Below are 22,909 nucleotides of genomic sequence, written 5' to 3' on the forward strand. Positions count from 1 at the left end.
TAGCAAGTGAGAAAGTAAAATGACATTAAAATGTCTTTGTAGAGATTGACATAAATGAATCCAAGTATGGAAATACAAAATTATGAGTCATTTGTTGGAAGTGTCAATTGTGAATTCTGTCTCCTCCTTCCTTTTTTCTTAGCAAACATTTTAGGAAGTCTGTAATTATTTTTATAGGAAGGTATTCTAAGTTTCCTTCTCCGATCTAGCAGGACTTTCCAGCTGGAATTTGGGCAGGTAAAATCAGAATGCAATTATGAATTCCATTCTGCTTCTGTATGAACTGCCGGGAAGGAGAGGCCAATCGTATATATGAGTGCTTACTATGTGCAGAGCACTGTACTAAGCGCCTGGGAGTGAACAGTATAATAGACATATTCCCTGCCCACAATGAGCTTACAGTTTAGAGGACTGTAAAGGCGGTTCCTTCATAAGGTAATAATTGTGCAGAGAAAGTAGTAGAGAGAACTAAGCAGTTGTTTGTTTAAATGGTCCATCAGTTTCGATTGCATTCCAATGGAATAATAAAGAGGACACACTCATTTTAGGAATAAATGGCGATTGTAAGTATCGCTCTTTCCAACAACAGCTTGGCCAAATAAGAGAAAGCTTTCGGTTCTTTAACTGGAAAGAGCTTAAGCCCGTATTTTTTTCTTGATGGAATTTGTAGGGACTTTTGGGGTGAGTGGAGAGGAAGCACCACAGAAATTTCCCTTTCTTCTTTCTCCCCTCCATAAAAAAAGAACTGTAGTAAAAAGGGTTTAAGAGCAGGTCAGGTAGTGCACCAGGACTAAATGGGCAGAATGAGGCAGTAAAGGCATTGATCTTAAAACTTCAGAGATGTGAGTGGCCATTTTAAATAGGTACAATTTGAAATTTTATTTTTATAATCTAAAAAATACTGCTTATTTTAGAACACTTTTGCCTCTTCATTGTTTGTTAAAAGTTGCAGAATATTTGAATTATATATTCATTCATTTTTATGAATGAGGTGGATGGAGACCAGGAGATGAAATGCTTGGCCTAGAGATAAAGAACTAGTCAGGGCCCCATCTCCAGGACTAAAACTCTGATTTTTGTTTTTTGTTTTTTGTTTTGTTTTTACCCTTCCCTCAGTTCATCAGACCACAGGCATTCCCGGTATCAAAGTTTTGCTTTTGAAATAGGGTCTGTTGACTTGAAGGCAAAACTCTACCTGTATTTTTTGCACTTGTTTCACCTTACAGTGGAATTTAGTGGTTTTCTTGACTTCCCCGATCAAGTAGATCCACTTGGATCCATTTAAAATTTTAAATGGCTAAATTTACAATCAGCTTTTTGGATTAAACTTGCAGTTAGGCTTGTTCATATTACATTTAAGCAAAGGTATCACTTGTAGCACGTTGCTCATGCTAGTGTTTTCTATTGGCACCTTGCTGTTGGTACAATGGAAAGAGCGTCTTGCTCTGGGATTCAGACCACTTTTTTTTTGTTCCTGCCTACTGAGGCTGTGTCCTCAGTGGCAAAGGGTTCTGACGGAAGGACCTCGGATGGTGCTGCGGGAGATGAAACAAGCCCAGCAGAAATGCTGAAGAAGACCTAGCTGCCACAGACAGCAAAGACTGCAGTGGCTACTAACTCAGCTGCCTGCAGTACAGCATCAGCACTGTGTATGCTGTGGGAACTTCACTTTGGACTGCAACCCTACCCGCCTACTCACTCATACACCCTGCTCCAGCTGGAGCATAACTGACAGGGAGGAGAAAGGGCCAGTAGCACTGCAAAAACCACTATTATTTTTCTAACAGTCTTTGTCAAGCTTTACTCTGTTCCAGGCACTGGGATAGATACAAGCTTATCAGGTTGGACACTGTCACAGTCTTAATCCCCCATTTTACAGTTGAGGGGACTGAGGCACAGAAAAGTTAAGCGAGTTGCCCAAGGTCACACAGCAGACATGTGGCAGAGCCCGGATTAGAACCCACGTTCTTCTGATTCCCAGGCCCCTGTTCTATCCACTAGGCCAAGCTGCTTCTCTTGTAATTATTATCATAATCAACTCCTGGAAGCTGGTTCTTGGTCCTGAAGCCTACAGAACCAAAGCTCAGAGGCTCCATCATTTGTATTTTGTATTTATTTCATTGTGTCATTCTCAATGTGTCAGTTTTAGTGAACAAGCTTTTTTCCATGTCCTTTATCATCTGAAAAAAAAAAAACGGTGAAATGGAGCGGGTTTCTTGAATATTTGATGTAAATCAGTATGGTAGGTTTTGTTATTTGTTTCAATCTATTCATTATGCAACAAAGTAATGTGCTTTTCTTAATATTTCCTATGGTCTAATGTGATAAAAATCAGGTTAATCATGTTTAGTACCTGGAGATACCTGGTATAGTAATTTAGGTAGTCTTGATTAAAACCCTTTTGAGCTTTGGGTGGATGTTTTGGTGAGCTCAATTATATTCCTCATTAATATTGGAAGACAAAACAATCCAGTGATGGGGACCATTTGTTTTTGCCCCCTTTTAAATTCCCATTTAGATTTAGAATACATTTTTGTGGGAATCATTTTGGAAATAGCCTGTGGAAGAAAAAAATGGTATCCATTGGAAAATCTGTGAGCACTACATTTTGAAACCAACCCAAGTATTAAGCATTTAAAGGAGAGAAAATGGGGTTGGGAAATTCAGCTATTACCCCTCTAGGCAAAATGTTCTCCTCTAACCATGGAAAATAGGTATTTCCTGGACATCCCAGGTTGATGGGTGACCTATGGGGAGATAGTAGAACCTAGTTGGCTAATTGCAGGCCTCTGCTCTTTGATCACTAAAATTTTCCCATGAGATTTTTACTTTACTGAAAACAGGATATGCTGGGCAGCATTTGGATGCAGTGAAATAATTATGCCCTTTGTAATGGGAGTCTGTGTGGCATTTATATAGCCCTTTGAAACTTTAATGAAATATTCCTATGTGATGCTCCAAGGAGGAACCCCAAAAAGCTTTGCCATGTTCAAGGGTTATGACCTTAATCCCTGGCCTGCTTAAAGTTAATTGCCAGTCCCATGCCTTATTTACTAGGCGATTCATGCAGGGTGGAGGAGATTGGTCAGCTAAACTGAAGGTAAAGAGAAGTTACTTGGACAGGGGGCTTCTCACCATGGATAATTTGGGGCCTTGTTGTCCAAACAATCTCTCTCCACTACAGTCTCCTCCCTCCTTCTGAGTAAGGTGTCATTTGTTTCAAAAGAGGAAAGTGAAGCTTTTGATCTTTGAAACTCTGGAGAACATCAAAAAGGATGGAGCTGTTTTGCTCCAGAGGATCTCAGAGTCTCTAGAACTGAGCAATCCAACTGCTTTTAGAACCTGAGTCCTTCAATTAACATCAGAAATATACTATCAGATGGCAACAACTTTCTTATCAGGACTCCTGGAGCAAACTGGGGTATTTTTCCCTTGAACTTCCTCTGGGCCACTTGGAACTAGCCTTGCCCCACCTGCCTTCAAAGGCTGGTGTCCTCCAGGTTTTTAACCAGAGGCTAGTCCAGTGTGGCCTTGGGTTGTGACCCAGTGCACCTCTGAAGAATCTCAGTGGCACTTGCTTGTCAAATGTTGTAGCTATTGAAAAATTGAGAGTATATGTAATCCAGGAGCATTACAAATGAATGGAACCAGGTATGGAAGTTTTGTAGTTCCACCCGTTCAATTGTTGTGTACCCAGCTTCCTTCAGAATTAGTTCTGGGGGATTAATGAAATGTTCACTGTCCTTTTCGTAATTCAGTTTTGGAAATAAATGCTGACTTAGGTGTGAGCTTTATGGTATAAGAAACAGAGCACCTATATTATAGAAGAACTGACTATTCTTTTTCAGTAGCATTCTCTTCATTTGCTCTCGTCCTTTCCTTTGTTTTCTAAACATGGGTGTGAATTCACGTGTGTGCTTAAACATAGGAAAACTTAGGCATCCAATGCTATTGCATATTTAGATTAATTTGATTCAGCTATCCTAAGGAGCAAGTAAAACACACCACCTTGAAATACAAATTTAGATTAGGAATGTTCAGACGAACTTGGCCTACGAACATTCTCAGTTTTTGAGAATGTCATGTCACATGAGGTTTATCATGTCACATAAGGTTTACCTCTACTACCTCTGGGTCCACTGGGAGGGGCAGGAGGTGAAGGGGAAGGATGAGATGAGATGAATGCCGATGTTAATATTCCACCTGTGTTGGCCAAGTGAGTATTAATTACCTTATGTGCCCAGCCGTTTTGAAGAGCTCATCTTGCCCCTCCAGCAAAATCTTTAAAGGAAGATTTAGCTGGGCTGGACCCCACATTCTATTTGGCCTGTCAGGGTCTGACTGAGTTGAGGTTGGGGAAGGCCTAGATCAGGTTGGACTTGAAAACCTATTAGATTCTTAGATTGTGGAGAGGTAGGCAAATGTGTGCTCACCTTTCTGAGAATCAAAATACGGCCTGACAGGCTGGGGCTGCCAGGGCGTCCAGTACTTAGTACAGTGCTTTGCATGCAGTAAGCACTCAATAAATACAATTGAATGACTGTAGCAAAGGGCAATGGGCCATATAAGGAATAGCTAGCCTAACAGTTCCCTAGGCAATTGCCCAGCTTCCCATTAGTCCAACCCGCTGTTGGTTACCCGGCTCTTCATCCTAGCCCGGCCAAATACTGAATAGTAAATTAAAATGAATGCATGGTGTCATAGAAGGCTGTTTGTCTGCGAACACTTTGCAACCCGCAAGCTAGATTCCTCGCATTGTTAGGTTTCTGACAGTACCCACAGCCAAGAGAAAATTTCTATCTCTGAGGCTCAGTTTGATTTGTTGATAACAAGGATGATTAACTTGATCAGAAGGCTGTGCCTATCATCTGAATGTTTAAAACCTCCCAATAGCAGACGGGATACCGACAGTCAAATAACCTTAATGTTTTCCCAGATTCTTGCAAAACTCTTAGAGTTACAGTGCTCTTCAGGGATTTGGGTTAAGACTGGAGCTAATTGGGACCAGTAACTCTGGTTCCGTAAACTCTCTAAGCTAGTTTCTTTTCCTCTGGGAAGGTGGCTCTTGGTTGCAATCATTTCTTATTGCTTCCTTAACTCAACTGGCTCCTGAGTTTTGCTACGAGGCTTTTTTTTACCCATTTGTGTCATTGAGAAGGAAGAATGGAATTAATAAACTTAGAGTCATGAGGTCTAGGCTTTATAATGCAGGTGCAAGCAGCTAAACATGCTTATAGTGTTGATGTATTTATAAAATAGAAATGAATCGGACCAGGTGAGCCCTTCACAGATCCTTTCTTTAGGTCTTCAGCCGCAGGATGTTTGTGAGGTCCCAAATTCCTGCCCCAGTTTGACAGTCTAAAGTAGTCATCAGTCAGTCAGTCAATCATATTTATTGAGTTACTGTGTGCAGGGCTCTATTCTAAGTGCTTGGGAGAGTATAGTACAACAGATTTGGTGGGGATGTTCCTGCCCACTACGAGCTTAGAGTCCAGAGGGTGAGACAGACATTAATATAAGTAAATGAACTACAGACATTTATTTGAGTGCCATGGGGCTGGGGGAGGGATAAAGGTGCAAATCCAAGTGCAAGTGTGAAGGAGAAGGGAGTGAGAGAAGAGGAAATGAGGGCTTAGTTGGGGCAGGCCTCTTGGAGGAGATTGTCATTTAAGAAGGTTTTAAAGGTGGGTAGAGTGATAGTTAAATCCATAACTGGCTAGCTCAAAAGAGCTGCTGCCTTGCTTAAGCTTCTTTGATTTTTTTTTGTATTTTTCCTATCATCTTCCTAGGAAATCGTATTCAAAATGCTCCTCTCATTTGCACTTCACACTCTGTGTACAGTTTTCAGTTTCAGCCAGAAGGCAAAGTAGTCAGTCAAAGATGCTTGTGAATCCCAACTAAATCGTAATAGATTGCATTCTAATTCTGTTGTTTTCTCCGAGGCATTCAATCGTCTTTATTGAGCACTTACTGTGTGCAGAGCACTGTACTAAACGCTTGGGAAGTACAAGTTGGCAACATATAGACACGGTCCCTACCCAACAATGGGACTCAGGCAGTTCCCTGCATGCAGTAAGTGCTTAATAAATATCTTTGATTAATTAATTGAAGAAGCATACCCTATTCCTAGGCCTTGCTTTGTACTTTTTTTTCCTTCTGAGGCCCTGGCAACTTATTGCAGCTTCCCCTTTGGCAGGTTTCATTCATTCATTCAGTCAATCACATGTGAGTGCTTTCTATGTGCAGAGCACTGTACTAAGCACTTGGGAGAGTATAATACAACAATAAGCAGGCATATTACCTGTCCACAACAAGCTTACAGTCTAGAGGGGGGAAGACAGACATCAGTACAAAAAAATAAATTACAGATATGTATGTAAAGTGCTGTGGGGCTGGGAGGGGGGAAGAATATCCCCAGACCCCAGCTTCAGCCCATGATGCTCATGCTGTGCCTCTTTCAGGTTCTCTAAATTGTTGCTCATTATGGTTCTGGAATCCTCCCCACCTACAGGTAGCCTTTGGCCCCAACTTCTTTGGCCCCAAACTTTCCATCTTTCCCCCGTGTCCTGTCGATCAGCATTCCTTAGGAACTGAGGAACAACCCTAAATCAATCGTAGCCAGAAGTAGTGGCCTACCATTGCGCAGAGCTGTGACCCTTTCTTTCTCCCAGGCCCATGCTCTTTCCATTAGGCGGAGCTTATGATTAGATGGGATGGATGATTAGATGTAGCAAAGGGTCATCCAGTGATAGAGAACACTCTGGGAGCAGAAAAACAACAGCTATGGCCTCTCTGCTTTGAGATTCATCAAGCAGAACCCTTCTTCTGCAGGCCTCTACGTGTCATCTTCCCTGTGAGCAGGGGGAGTTTCAGGGATCCGAAAAACGCGCAGGCCAGGAACCCCTAGGCCAGAGCTGCTCCTCCTAAGTTCTCTTTCAGTAGCGATATTCCAAATATCCATGCGAGTGTTTGAACTCTGGTGTCCTTCCTTTGTCTCTAACAGTGCCTGTCAATCTGTTCTCTTTGAATATGAAATAACTATACAACACTTAGTGCCGATTTTTTTTTATCCCCCTGTAGTTGACCACAGTCGAGTCAAACTAACTTTAAAAACGCCCTCTCAAGAATCAGACTACATCAACGCAAACTTTATTAAGGTATGTGTTAACGTTTAATTATTCTTGGATTTTTCTGTTCTCCTCAGAGTTTGAATCTTACAGTTTTAAGTTACAAAATTTCACAAACTTGCCCTCTCTCAGCTGTATTTATATTCTGTCTTGCTATAAAATCTTTTCCTTTAAAAGGTAAAATAATGTCTTGAAAAGTGCATGCCCTTTGGATGTTTTAAACGCATGCTTCGTTGTCATTAGAATTAGCACAATTTGAAGAGCATCCTTTGATTTACATAGGGATATAGACCAGAGAATTACAGAATTTTAAAATCTCTTTTACAGAAAAGGTCAATTTTTTTGGAAATTTAATAACTGCTCCGAGATCTAGTTTCCAGCCAATATTTAATAAATGTAAAGTGACTAGGAGGATTGCCTATCTTTGCCCCAAGATTAAAAACACGGCGGGCAGGAGGGAGGAGAGTATGTGTAATTGAGTTAAGGTAGGAATGGGGAGATTGGATGAAAAATGAAGTCCAGATGAGAAACATTGATTGATTGGATGAGAAACATTCACTCATTCATTAAATCATATTTATTGAGCGCTTACTGTGTGCAAAGCACTGTACTAAGCACTTGGGAGAGTACAATAAAACAATAGACACACTTCCTGCCCACAATGAGTTTATAGTCTAGAGGACACAAGAGCTGGTTTGCATTCACTTCTTGCTCCTGCTAATTCTGGACTCTTTCCTGGCTTCCCGGAGAGGGTGCGATCTCTGGGGACAGCAGCAGTGGAGAGAGATTTTTCTTGTTGGCTTATGCCAGTGTGTACCGCTTCTTTCAGAGTTTCCAGAAGTGGTAAGAAGAGCAGCTCCAGAAGCTGTGTGGTCTCTGCATGCCAGGGCACACTTGGGGAAGTTGGCAACCTGGCTCTTATCTTGGGAAATCAAATGCTGCCAATTTAAAGTCAATCGTAAAGGTGTACCCTAGTACTTAGGTGAACTTTTCTTCCGTATTTTTTGCAGTCTTGGGAAATCAAATGCTGCCAATTTAAAGTCAAGCTTAAAGGTGTACCCTAGTACTTAGGTGAACTTTTCTTCCGTATTTTTTGCAGTCTTGGGAAATCAAATGCTGCCAATTTAAAGTCAAGCTTAAAGTACCCTAGTACTTAGGTGAACTTTTCTTCCTTAGTTTTTTTCAGTCATTAATGTTTTACAACGGAAAGTTGGCCAAACCTACTTTTTTCACTAATTTTTTTAATTGCCCTTCAAAAAAAAAAGGGATGTGTTGAATTAAACTGACAAAATTTGTTTTAATGATTGGTGGAGGCTGTCTTGTAGTGTCTTCAGGATTGCCAAGGCTGGGTTTTCTCACCATTATGAAGTTATAGGTGAAGTTTTTTAGTGATTGTTTGTCTTTCGAATATGGATTAGCGTTTTCATTTTAGTTGACAAGATCATTTTAAAAAATGAGGAAAATGTGGTTTGCCTTCTGAATTTTTAGGTAATCGTGGAGTCCTTGAAATGATGGTGTTTTCTGGTTAAAAAAGCATCAGCTGAGCAATTAAGATTCCTAGTGCCTAGCCATAATTAAGGCCCTGACATTTTGTGATCAGGTCTCATTTTTCCACGTGAAATTAAGTTCTGTCAGAAGGAACACCTTGGAAGTGAGCTAGGCCCATTGGTATGAACATTAATTGTTCATTCTCTCCTGCTCGTCCCCCTCTCCATCCCCCTCATCTTACCTCCTTCCCTTCCCCACAGCACCTGTATATATGTTTGTACATATTTATTACTCTGTTTTACTTGTACATATCTATTCTATTTATTTTATTTTGTTAGTATGTTTGGTTTTGTTCTCTGTCTCCCCCTTTTAGACTGTGAGCCCACTGTTGGGTAGGGACTGTCTCTATATGTTGCCAACTTGTACTTCCCAAGCGCTTAGTACAGTGCTCTGCACACAGTAAGCACTCAATAAATACGATTGATTGATTGATTCTTTGTAGGGACTGCATTGCTTCCTACATTGAACACACTCTATACAAGGGAAGCATTGTGGCCTAATGGGAAAAGCAAGAGCTTGGAAGTCAGAAAACGTAGGTTCTAATCCCGGCCCCTCCACTTGCCCACCCTGTGACTATGGGCAAGTTGCTTAACTTCTCTGTGCCTCCGTTTCCTGGTATTCATTCATTCATTCACTCAGTCGTATTTATTGAGCGCTTACTGTGTGCAGAGCACTGTACTAAGCGCTTGGGAAGTACAAGTTTGCAACATATAGAGACAGTCCCTACCCAACAGCGGGCTCACCTGGTCTCCTTCCTACTTAGCCTGTGAGCTCCATGTGGGATAGGGACTTTTACCAATATGGATATACTTTATATACCCCAGCACGCACATGCTTGGCACATACTATGCTTGGCACATAGTAAGTACTTAATGGGGATGAAGACTGTGAGCCCCCCGTGGGACAACCTGATCACCTTGTATCCTCCCCCAGCGCTTAGAACAGTGCCTTGCACATAGTAAGTGCTTAATAAATGCCATTATTATTATTATTATTATTGTTAATAAATACCACAGTTATTATTACATTGCAGCAATGGGCTAAACCGCCCCCTAGTGGTCAGAAAGTATTATTGCTCCCACCCAAGTGCCCTCCCCCAGTATTCTCCTAACGCAGGGGTAACATTCTTACAGAAACCCTCCTTTAAGAAAAACTCACGCTGTAATACCCATTCCAACACCAAGTGCTCGTGTACATATCATTTATTTGAACCCCATGATGTGCTGTGACCGAACGCGCTCGTGTTTGGGACCAACATTCCCTGATTCCTCAAAAATGCTCTAGCCAAAACTCATAGTAAAAGCACCTGGAACAGCTGAACGAGCACGACTTATCATCAGAGAATAACTTAAGCTTGTGGAGAAGTGTTCCAGAAAACACCTTGTATTATTTGTGGGTACTTAATAGAAACCTCTTGACTCTGAACTGCCTCCATATTAGGAAACTTCGTGTTTGTGTTTCCCGAGGGCTCTTAGTACGGGGGAATGAAAGGAACTTTAGAAGTGCCAAAGTGGAAATAACTCAAATGTAAGCTAAAACTACTTTAACTTTTTCCAAGGTTTGTAATGTGAAACTTTTTTTAAAGGAAACAGTGAAAAAAAATCTTTTTTTTTTTAACAAAAACAGTACAGGCTTATTGAAAACTAAATACACGTTGCAAGTCGACTGTTGCATCTTTTGCCAATGCTTGTGGAGATCTGTTTGTACTGGACATGAATATCTTATGGTTTATCATTTTAGGGAGTCCATGGTCCAAAGGCCTACGTTGCAACCCAAGGACCATTGGCAAACACAGTCATAGATTTTTGGAGGATGATATGGGAATACAATGTCGTAGTAAGTAACCTACTTTTCTTACTTTATTTTAAGAGAACTGTATGCTGTGAGATGGTAGTGTGGATTCTGAGAAAATTAAACAGAGGGCACATTTAATGAGTACAGCGATGCGATTGGCATCAAGAATAAGACCAGAACGAATGGGTATCATGAATTTCTGTGATGTGGTTTTAAGTTTATTAAGTAGCTGTTGCTACTCCTAGCCGCTGATTTATTTTGGTCCAGTTGGCCGTATTTACTGCACGTGCCCACGGAGGAGTGCACAGGTGATGGTGAATTAAGACACAGAGGGACAGAGAGCCTCTGGGTCTCACTGCCACCACCGTGATTCTAATCTGACCTCATACAAGGGAGCGAGCGCCTGGCACTGGTGTTACTCTCTTGACATCCAGGATGATTTAGGTGCCAGAGAGAGAAGTGATAGTCTACACCTCCTCCTCTCTCCACCACCTAAATGAATCTGGTTGTTACAGCAGCAGCAGAGAGAGGGGAGAGTTGGAGCCAGGAAATCATGAGTGGAAGATGGGGGAAGAAGGCAAGGGAAGGAAGGGGCGGGGAAAGTAAAGCGATGAAAGGGAAGTGAGAGAGAGGGTGAGGACAAAGAGGAGGGAGATGGACAGACAGGCACTAAGGCTAGGAAAATAATTTGTAGGCACAGAGAAATTGCATATGGGTAAAATACATGAAGGATAAGGGAAAGGAGAGAGGAGATTCAGAGGGATAACAAAAACGATGGGGGAGAGAGGATGAATAGGGAAATAGGGAAGGTCAAGAAGAGAGTGACACTAGAGGAAGTCAGAGTTGAGAAGCCCTTAAAAAAATCCATGGCTGATCTTTAAAGAAGTTGCCAGAAGGTGTAAGTTCATAATTAAAGTGAATATTGCATTAGAATTTGATTTTATGTTTTGGTTCTCAAAGGCCGTGTAGTGATCACAAATTATTTATCATTGCAAATTCAAACTGTTCATACCCACATATAGTCTAAGACCTGGTTGTATAGAGATTTGGTGAACTGCAATTACATCTTGGATCCTGTGATGTATCTTCAAATTTTTAAGTGTTATACAGCAGTCATTCAAAATGCTGAATAGTTCTACTTGGTTAATTATATCAGCATTCACAAACAGAACATTTTGTTACCATTTATAGAAGATAGCCTAAAGAAAATCTTGAGAATTGTTATTTAACTCCCTCAGTACTTAAGGGAGTGCAAACACAATGCAGGCATATAGGTTGCCAAAACCAGTTTTGTTTGTTTTAGCTATGCTGTATTTTCTTTCTAAATGGTCAGGTGCACTTTTGTTAATAATTTTACTTTTGTATCTCATGTAGTAATTTAAATCTGATTTTTTAAATAGTTTGAGGATCGTTACTGTCACTTTTTTTGATTCTCAGTGAAGAGGTTGCCAAAGCGCAAATTTTACTATTTGGTTGGTATTTTCAAGATTGACACTTTTGCGCAACATTTTTGTCCGAACAAATGTTCAGGAAGACAAAATTTATTTAGGTCATGCTTTCTTTTTTAGCTTTAATTGTGTTTTAAGCTTGAGTGATGTCTCTCTTCTTTTTTTTTTTTTTTTTTAGATCATTGTGATGGCTTGTCGAGAATTTGAAATGGGAAGGGTATGTAGACTAATTGCACTTCTAAACTTGCTTCTCTTATTATATGAGTACTAACATATAAGACTTAGATTTGCAGTGCGTTGGTATTAAAAGTGAAGCCTAGCCAACTTCTTCCTAATGAACTTCTTTGTAGTCAAAACTTCCTTCATCATAGTGTTCTCTTCGTCCCAGAATCTCATTGGGTTCCATAATATACTTTAAATTCCATAAAATGAATAGGAAGCCTCCAAATAAAACAGCTCCCATATTTCAAAGATGGGAGCATCTCTCTCCATTGAAATTGCAATGTAATTAAATGGAATTTGAAGGAAGCCTGGCCCAGCCTAACCGGAGATTTACACCTACTGTGAGTCACTCTTCCTTGTCTAACCCAAATCTTGCTCACCTGTAAGCAGGGGCAGAGTAGAGTAGCAATTGTTTTACTTTAAATTTAGGGAGCAATACAGCAAAGTTTCTCTGCACAGAGTTGGATTCACAGTGTGTGTGAGTGTGTGTGCCTGGGGAACTGTATGTGTGTTTGTGGGGGTGATGTGCAATCATGACCAGAGGTGTGAAGAGGGGAAGCTGCTGACACCCCGAGGAGAGGATTTGTTTTGTTAGCTCTTAGTAGAGTACACTCTAGCCTGAGAACTACATATATTGCTGCTAATATACTGTGAGACTAATAATGTTTTCCAATTACCCTAAATAACTTCTTTTCTTAACAGAAAAAATGTGAGCGTTATTGGCCTTTGTATGGGGAAGAGCATGTAACATTTGCACCGTTTCACATTTCTTGTGTAAGTATTAACCTTTGTGTTGCCTGATTATTTTTTTAAATCAGGAATTTTTGCTTTGAATTGTTGATATGCTTAAAATATATAATAAATTCTACATAGAAATCCCCTTCATTTCCTTCAAGCCCCTTTGTATTGATAAACAGTAAGTAAAATCTATTAGTGATTGTTGTAGTGTACTGCCCTACCACTTGGGACAGGTTAAAATATAAGAATTTACGTGATTGCCTTATTGGCCTGCTATGTCGAAAGTGATTAGAAGTGAGGAAAGTGGTGTATTTTGTCAGTCAGCATTTTTTTTTTCCTTGGAGTTGACATCTCTAGACTTAGAGGCTGGTTCTTCCATGTCCTTCTCAACTTACCATGGAATAAAATGCAGTATTTTTAATCTTAAAGCAAGTACCTACATGGAAATGTATCTTATATAGTAGTTGGGAGAATCCCAGTTGTGGAATAGGAAATACTGTGGAAGAGGAATTTCAACCAAACTTCCCAGCTTGTCTTCCCCATTTTTCCCAGAAAAACAACTATAGGGACTTAGTCCAGCTTGCTCCTGTTCTAGTTCCTTTCTCTTGCCCTCATTCTTCTTCCTTTTTTAAAAAAAAATTGTACTTGTTAAGCACTTACTATTTATCAAGTACTGTTCCAATCATTCCTGAAACATCAGTGTTGAAAGGAGATTCGAAGAGTGACAGCCCTTTTCAAGTGAGCTTCCATCTGCTAGGGTTTTGGCCCCAGACCTATCTAGGCGGTTGCATTAGAAGCAGTCACCTCTGTTCTGAAGCTATGGCCCTAATCTTTTGAGCAATGGACCCTCAACCCTGACCCTTGGAGGTGATAGGAATGAATACTTCTAAGGGAGCAGAGATCCATCTTTCCAGGCTGCCAGGTGAAAAGAAAGCTAAGGTGGCTTACGGGCTTATGTTAAATTCTGCTGAGCTCCCTTCCCCTCCTATGCTCTCCCTCTCTCATTTTGCTGTTTAAAAGTCCGGGTGTAGAGCTCTGCCCAATTTCTTCCTTCCCAGAGTTGTGGATGAGCATAAATCTTGGGAGCTCATTCCAGGAAGAGCTTCAGAGGGCAGCCCCAACAGAACCACTTATTTACAGTTCAAAAATCTCTCTTGGATAATGGGGAACTTACTCAAGTAAACCTTAAACTACCCTAAGAGTTCCAAAATCAGCCCATAAAGTCAGACAGATAAGAATAGAATATGGCTCACTCTGAAGAGGCAAATGTGATTTATCTTTGGAACCTGAGCAACCAGTACAAAAACAAACATATTTTCCTTATTTTCTTTATTGTATCGATGGTGGATAGTTCAGGGTGGGTGACGCACTATTTCACAAATTCACATCTGTGCTTTCACCCCCCATCCCTAACTTTGCTCAGGAAATGAATCGTGCCGATCCTGCTTATATTGCCAGTCCATGATAGTATCTTTTCAAAGGCTATTAATGAGAACCATCACTTTGTTTTTAGTCCTCTTAATCTGTAATCTAAAATACAGAGTCACCAATTATCTTTATGCTCTTATATATGTGCATGCATTGGGAATTTTGGGTGTATGCAGTCTACTTTGTTGTAATGTTGCTATTGACTCACAGCTGTTTCCTTTCATTTAGGAAGCTGAGCAAGCAAGAACAGACTACTTTATTAGAACACTATTACTTGAATTTCAAAATGTAAGTGCTTTCAGCTCCAGCAGAGTCCTTGGGGGGCCATTTTCAAATGGATTGAAGATGTCAGGCATAAATGCTATCACAAACCGTCTCATGTGATTTAATAACCATAGAGCTATGTAAAAAGACATACAAAAATTCAGGTGGTGAGAAATTTGTAGCCAGAATGTTACTAAACACTGTCAGTTTAACACAAAATATCTTTCCATAAATGGGGATATGGTTTTATTTTCTAATACATTAATAGATTTTGAGACACCTAGTTAATTTCTGTAAAGGCACTGTTGATTAAGTATGCATTGAGTGATGCACCCGTTTAGACAAATCTCTTTTCTTTGTTCACACAATCGCTTCAGATTACGTTTATTAAAATTTGATTTTCCTCAGTAGAGATTTCAATTTAAATGTCCTCAACTGAGATGTCACACTCTAATCCTTTAGTTTCACCTCCCAACCGTTGGGAAAAAGTCTCCTTAGCCCTCAGGTGTTTAAGTTGCACGAGGCGATGTGACTTTGGAGCTCCATTAAGCAATGTTCAGTCTACACGCAACGTTATCGAAGCCATGTTCCTGCATCAGGAGTTACTGAACAGTTAACATCCTTTATTTGGCAGCAGAAGGCTGGGGAGAGTTGGTCTAGTGAAGCTTGAGGGAATAGTAGCAGAGAAACCAGGGGGATTGGGAAGAAGCTGGTAGAGCTGGGTTCTTTGCAGTTCTTGCCTAGCTGCTTCTCATACCTTGGCTCTTCATCTCCTACCCCTCAATTTGGGCCTTTAGATTATTTTTTTTAAAAAACCCTTAAAAACCTGAAGTTTCCTCTTATGGCAACAGACCTCATATATATATGCTAATATAGTGATGTAAGATCAATCTACACTAGTCACTTCGCTGTTTTCAACAAAATCTTGTCCTTACAATAGTGTCATTTTAGGGGTAGATGACAGTTATTACAATTGGCTTGGATGTTCTCCCTGTAGGAGGGGCTAAACATTTTATTGAACTGGTCAGCAGAAACATACTCAAAAATTTCCTTTGTATCTCTGGATCTTTAAAATGAAATAACTCAACAAACAAAACTCTGGGCTTGCCTCTCTGCAACCGTTGTCTTATTAAATATTGAAATTATTGCAATGTAGTTCCCAGTTTGAGAAGCATATCCTACCCTAGAAAATGTAAACCCTTGCCTAGTAACTGAAAAATGGTTTCAAGGTAGGAGCTGACCAGAATGATTTGTCTGCTGTGTGACCTTGGGTAGGTCACTTCACTTTCTTTGCCTGTTACCTCATCTGTACAATGGGGTTGAGGCCGCAAGCCCCACTTGGGGACGGGGACTGTGTCCAACCTGATTTGCCTGTATCCACCCCAGCGCTTAGTACAGTGCCTGGCACATAGTAAAAGTGCTCAACAAATACCACATTAATAATAATCTAATAGTGCTTTGCACTTTAATACCCTGGTTATACATTCTAGCTTTCCCTAGATAAAGAATTGGTCAAACCAAACTGAAATTAAGTGGAAAAAATACATAAGCCATCACATTTACTTTTTTATGGTAAAGTGCTTACTATGTGTCAAGCTCTGTTCTGAGCACTGGGGTAGATACAGATTTATCAGGTTGGATACAGTCTCTGTCCCACTTGAGCCTCACAGTCTAAGTAGGAGGGAGTAGGATTTAATCCCCATTTTAAAATTGAGGAAACTGAGGCACAGAGAAGTGAAGCAACCTGCCCAAGGTCTTACAGCAAGCAGTTGGCAGAATGGAATTAGAATCCAGGTCCGCTGAGTACCAGGCCTGGGCTCTTTTCACTAGGCTGTGCTGCTTTACTTAGCAGTTTCAAGAGAAACCCCAGCCCAAGTGCCTTTCTTATGAGGACATCGTGTCAAGTAATCTTTTAGTCAGTCTTTTAGACTGTGAGCCCGCTGTTGGGTAGGGACTGTCTCTATATGTTGCCAACTTGTACTTCCCAAGCGCTTAGTACAGTGCTCTGCACACAGTAAGCGCTCAATAAATACGATTGATGATGAAGTAATCCGTGTTAGAGGAAAAGCAGAAATAATGGCAGTGTTTCTGTGTAATCCGATCCAAAGAGAATTGTGAGCGCTCGTTGTTAATTTTAAATCTTAGATTTTTACTAAATGGCCAAAAATTCCATATTTCTCATTTAAAATGAAATGTCTGTGAACTTTGAGTTATACTATTGTGTATGTAATGTAAAATTCCTTTTTATCATCGAGTGCTCTTGTTCATTTGGTAATAGGGTGAGCAATGGCATGGAATGTCCTGGTTAATTTTGCAAGTAGACCTAGACATCTGGATCTTTACGTAAATACTTCTAGCATCCTTGTGAACCCTGGCCTCATGCTGATGTATTAATGTATTAATATATTATAAAGGAATGTTGACACACCTGCCTAACCTTGGTTTTCCTGAAGGTTTTACCCTTTGCCAATGACCCCAGTTCTACTGGTTTAGAGGAGATCCGATCACATAACATATTGAGTTCAAGCCTACTACACATCACTGATATTCTTGGTGATTAGAGAAACGTGAGAATAAGGAAATTTTGGAAGCAGAAATCTAAAAACCTACTGTTGTCTTCATAACCCTTAAGCACCAGGCTTTTTTCCCATATTGATATCAACTAAAGCAATCTTTTCTTGAATGGACCATGTCACACCAGTGTGCCCTGGCAATTGTCTAAGTATTCCGTGGCAATCCTAGTCACAGCCATGGTGAATTTACACCTCCTGTATGAACGTATTGTGCCTTCAGGTGTACTTATATATAAAATGTGAGCCTAGAATTTTTTTTTCATGACTGTGCCCATCAGTTGTATCAAAAAGAGCTTCAGCCTCATCAGTGTCTCTTCACACTTGCCCATGCAATAATGTGCTGGTATTGGGAGGTGGTTTGGAATGGGTAGGGAGGCTCCTGGACCCCTTCTGAAATGTTTGGTAGACCTTAACAAGGTCAGGAATCTGTGATCACACGTTCTTCTCCCCTTCTTGACCTTTAGTCCTTGACCTTTTATACCTCTGTTTCTGAGCTGCCAATTTCAGAAGGCAGCCTCAAGTGGGAACTGAGAAAACGCCTTTTCAATCATAGTCATTCCGGTTTTCCACTTTATCCCTCTCCTATAACATTTAACATCTCTCTGCCCTGGCACAGCAAGCCTCCTCTCTCTGGCCTCCCAAAAGTATTAGCTGTCAAATTAAGACCTTCCCTCTGTTCAGGTCCCAAACTGAGGCTAGTCTCAGTCCCTTTCTCTGGAAGGTATTCAGGAAAACAGGTCCTGCTCGACCCATCTCAGCCTTTCCAGTGAAAAGGTTTTTTGTAAGGATAATGTTATGCCAAAAAACACTGTTTTCCAAAAGAGTACCACTAATCAAAAATACCTGGAAACCGTGCTTATTTCAAGGCATTGTTAGGAAAATGCACATTGGCTTTGTACCTTTGTGAGGGTTTGGTAGTTAAATTATTTTTTATCCTTTGTCCAAAAATTTCATTGTAGTAGTGGTTTTTTTTATCACTGTTTATCAGTGTTTTAGAAAGTGGCATAATTTAAAGCAGAAAATGTTCTTTGGATTTTATTAGAAGTTTAAATATGTTTTCAAAGTAATTTTATAAATCTCTTTCAGGAGTCTCGTAGGATATATCAGTTTCATTATGTGAATTGGCCAGACCATGATGTTCCTTCATCATTTGATTCTATTTTGGACATGATCAGCTTAATGAGGGAATACCAGGAACATGAAGATGTGCCTATTTGTATTCACTGCAGGTACAAAATATAGTTTTTTTCAAGCTTTATTGGAAGATTGTCCCTTGAAACCTGTGTGATTTTTGTAATCTATTTATACAGTTCTTAATGGTATTTTTTTGAGTATTTTGCACAGAGCACTGTACTGAGTACCTGGGAGAGTTCAGTACAGTTGATAGCATGATCCCAGTCCTCAAGGAGCTTACGGTCGAGCGCTTTCCCCTTCAGCACTTAGAACAGTGCTTTGCACATAGTAAGCATTTAATAAATGCCATCATCATCATTATTATTATTTATTTTCCTGTGGCCCAAATCAAAGCAACCCAATGATCATCCTTAGCATTTACGAATCTATACCCCTCCTCAACAGTCATGATTGTGTGCATATTCAGTTATGCATTTTAATATTTCATCTTGATATATTTGCACTATGACCTTTTTTGTGGAAGGAAGGACAGTTCCTTCCACACCTCATTACATTGGAAGCTCCTCGAGGGGAAGGAATGAATGTATGTATGCTTTCCTTCTGTTTTTACTCCCCCAAGTACTAGGTACAGTGCTCCGAACTCAGTAAATGCTAGATATATATGATTGATTGCATTCTTAGACCATAGAAAGGATACTGAATGTCATTCTCTCTCCAGGTAGATTAATGCTTTCTTTCAGGCTTGAGTTTACTCACTTGTGGAAAAAAAAAGAAAGGTACTTGCCGAATGCACATTAAACTCTAAGTTAAGGAAAAAGGGCTGTGTCTGTCTTCAGTCCTGTCTTTGAGGCAGGTGTCCATCTTTCTTGCATTTGTGTCAAGGGCAAGAGGGTCGCCGCGCAGGAAGAGTGCTCAGGACTCCCGTGCTGTGTCCAAGAACAGTGGCTGGCCTGAACGGGCTTGGTTCCCCCCAGTTTACATAACCCCAGAGTGGCACGCAGACCAAGTGCTTACGCACCCTTGAAGGCAAGCGTGGGTGGTGAGGATTACCATCTGCCGGCAGGCCCATTACCAACTGGGCTCTGCACCACGCGCACGAAAAGGATGCCATGTACCTGTGGAGGCATGGAAGGAGAGGGAAATACTGAAGGATTCTCTCCCTACTTCTCCCAGAACTCTGAGCTCCATGTGGGATAAGGGATTGGGTCTAATTTGCCTCTGTGGCATCTACTCTACCGCTTAATCCAGCTCTTAGTACGTAGTAAGCATTTAACAAATGCCACACTGATACTTATTATTTAAACTGTGACCTAATTCACTTGTATCTGCTCCAGCACTTAGAACAGTGCTTGACACATAAGCACTTAACAAATACTTCACAAAATCTTGCAGAGGTGAGTCAGGTGTTTCTAAGCAGCTCTGTTGTGCCTCAGGAGTACGTGTGTATCTGAATTTTTAATCTCCCAGTACTCGTCATGCCAGGGAGATGGAGGAGTCTGAGCAGTTGAGAGTACCAGCTACCTGTGGTTAGGCATCTTAAACAATAACCATATTAGAGATGCAAACCTTGGGGAAATGGTTTCACTTTTTCTGAATGCAAAATAGTAAGCCCTGAGAGTCAAACATTACAGTGAAAATTAAATGGAGATATTCACAGTTGGTATGGTATTTGAGACAATTATACATATTGTAAAGGAGTTTTAAAAAGCATAGTTAGCCATTTGGATGGTTCACAGGTTAACAAGACAGAGCACTTAGTTGTCCACTTTGAATTTTTTTTTTTGGTAGTGCTCTATTTAAATAAAGTTGAAATTCGGATAGGGTTTCTGGAAAGAGCCGTAGGGAACGTTAGGAAGCTGCGCAGACACTGTCGTTCTTAGTGGTTTGCCTCATGACTCATTCTATAATAGATGCCAGGTTGCCTAAGTCCTGGAGAAAATTGAAATTTTACAATTGTCTTTCTTCGGTGTTCGTGATACCACAATACAAGATCTTCTGTTAGTCTGTCATTTTAGGGACGTAAAACAAGTATGTATTTATAGCTGTTGTACAATTCCCATTTCAAGCCTCATTCTACGTTTTGGGCTACTCTTAATTTTTTATAACCAGGAAGAAAGGAGCCATCCATGGAGCTAGGGGAAGGAAAGAGCTCCTAAATTTGTGTGGGTGAAGTAGGAGAGGGCAGGGAAGGGCCTTTGACTTTCTTTTTGATAACTTTTTTATAACTTTTGTGTACGAAATATCCTTTTTTACAATATTTCAGCAGTTCCCACAAAACTGCTTTCACTTCTCCTTTTAGAACTCTTTTATCTAACGTTTTCTATTTCCTGTTCTCTGGGGAAATAAGTTGCACTGGTTTCGCTAAATGTGTATTCCAAGCAGAGGGTGGTTAAAGGAACTCAACTGCTCACTACTCTGCTACTTCACTCTACTAAAAAATCATTCTCTGTCTTTCTCCCCACTCCTCAAAAACCCACAGCAGTTGCCCTTCTATCTTTGCAGCAAGCAGAATCTGCTCACCATCAGCTTTAAGGCACACTGTCAGCTCTCTTTCCCCACTACTTAGCCTTGCTCCTCTCCCACCGCACCTCAGCCCACATACATCATTCGTCTAATACCTACCTGTTCACTGAGCCTCGCTCTCTCTCTGTCTCATCTTCATCACCAGTGACTCCTTCCTCACATCCTCTTCTGCCTGGAATTTCCTCCCTGATGACTCTCCCCGTCTTCGAAGCCCTACTAAAATCACATCTCCTATAGAAAGCCTTCCCTGACTAAATCTCTGATCTCCCCTCCCCAGTGTTATGTCACCTGTGCACGTGAGTCTTAATCCCGTAAATGTTTAGGAACTCACTCTGAGCCCTCCTCTTACAGCACTTACGTGCATATTCATTTGCCTCCCATACATATACTTGGTTTTAATGTCTGTTTCCCCTGCGAGATAGGCGGCAAGCTCCTTGAGGGCAGGGATTGTTTGTACTCTGCCAAGCATGGTGCCCTACACACAGTGAGCACTCCACAGATGATTGACTGAACTGATTTGTGCAGTCAGAAGGTGGAGGGAGTTGAGCAGCACTGAAGCAAATGTAGTGAAAGTGTAGTTATTGAGTGCATGTTCATTTGAAAATCTGGCAAGTTCAGGTATTCTAACAGCTGTTGATAGAAGATCATTTGTTTCCCATTAGTCTGTGAACACTGTCAAGTTTGGGTGCTCTTCCCGCTCCCCAAACCTAAATTTCATTTCTTTTTTTTCCGTTTCTCATGTTTTGAAATTTCATTCTGCACTAGTTTAGCAAAGCTTTAGATTCTGTTGTTTTTGCTTGAATTACTTTAGGTTAATATTGTTACTGTTTGGAAGTTTAATAATTAGTTTATTTTCCTCTGAAGAAAAAATACTAGGAAAATAACAACGAATTACATCTAATCAGAATATATTTAGCTGCTTGAAAAATGCATTGATGTGAAAAGGCTCCCAAAACATCTGTAGAGTGTTTGTTTCATTTGCTTGGTTAATGTGTGGTTTTAAAAAAGGCAATCCAATGACAATTGTTTTCAGTTGGAAGGCTGTAAACTATTTTTACATTTTCTCATTCTCCCTTTAATGCACCATTTATTTCAAGTGACTTGAAAGGCCTCAGAACCTTTGGTGCTCTTTCAGTTCGTAAAATAACTTCATGTTTTTTGTGTAGCTGAATTGTCTGTACTTACCCTGTATTAGAAAACAAAAGAGCTTTAAAGATACATTAAAAAAACATATAATTTATATAACCATTCATAAATGACTGTGAAAAATTAGTCATTAATGTAGTAACAAAAAAGTTTTCAAGACATATTTTGAAAGCCATATGATTTATATAACTATTCATACATGACTGTGAAAAGTTAGTCATATTCGGTCGTGGATTTTTTGTTACAGATTATTCTTTAGCAGTAGTCCTTTTAATTTATTCAATCATATTTATTGAGCACTTACTGTGTGCAGAGCACTTTAATAAAGTACATTTTGATGTAAAAGTAAAGTTTGACTTTTGTACATTCAGCCATTGCATAAGTGCTCATTATGCGATCATTTTTTTAAACAGTCAAAAAATAGTTATTTTACATTTTCTTTCCATAGTGCAGGATGTGGAAGAACCGGAGCTATTTGTGCCATAGATTATACGTGGAATTTGTTGAAAGCTGGGGTGAGTGATTTAATGGAGTCTCATCTGGCCTATTTTTGTTATGTTTTATGATCTTTTAAAGTGGAATTTGCCATTTATTAGAAATAATCAGTATCTGAGAGCAAGTAATCTTAAATTACACATTGACTAGGAGAGGGATCCTTTGTTTCAGACAAGCACACGGATGAAAATTTGGCTTAGCCATTTGAGACTATGGGATGCCCCCGGGTTGCATGTGGGTTAGGTGCACGATGGCTGAGTGATGTGCTAGAGGGAGGTAGCAGCTCCTGCTTTCTGTAAATGCCTCTTGCCGAGGCATATTCAACTTTGAGGACAGAGGAGAAATGGGGGGTTCTGTCCTTTTGTATTTTTTTAACTGACTTTACTTTGTCTTTCCATGGGTTTTTTTCCTCTATTTTTAAAGTGTCTATGGGGAGGGGTTTTGTCCACAGAAAAGATACTGAAGAAGA

General features: G+C 40.2%; 1 protein-coding gene across 2 annotated transcripts in view; it reads left to right on the forward strand.

The window, feature by feature from the left end:
- PTPN12 (protein tyrosine phosphatase non-receptor type 12) overlaps positions 1-22,909 on the forward strand; it is a 110,686-nt gene that overhangs the window by 58,333 nt on the left and 29,444 nt on the right. For both annotated transcript variants that reach the window (XM_038741447.1, XM_038741448.1), the window contains exons 3-9: positions 7,081-7,157; positions 10,416-10,511; positions 12,096-12,134; positions 12,842-12,913; positions 14,534-14,593; positions 18,229-18,371; positions 22,394-22,460. In XM_038741447.1, coding sequence (XP_038597375.1) covers positions 7,081-7,157; positions 10,416-10,511; positions 12,096-12,134; positions 12,842-12,913; positions 14,534-14,593; positions 18,229-18,371; positions 22,394-22,460 — 554 coding nt within the window. The remainder of the gene's footprint in view (positions 1-7,080; positions 7,158-10,415; positions 10,512-12,095; positions 12,135-12,841; positions 12,914-14,533; positions 14,594-18,228; positions 18,372-22,393; positions 22,461-22,909) is intronic.

This window comes from Tachyglossus aculeatus (assembly GCF_015852505.1).
Source record: "Tachyglossus aculeatus isolate mTacAcu1 chromosome 12 unlocalized genomic scaffold, mTacAcu1.pri SUPER_6_unloc_1, whole genome shotgun sequence".
NCBI lineage: Eukaryota > Metazoa > Chordata > Mammalia > Monotremata > Tachyglossidae > Tachyglossus > Tachyglossus aculeatus.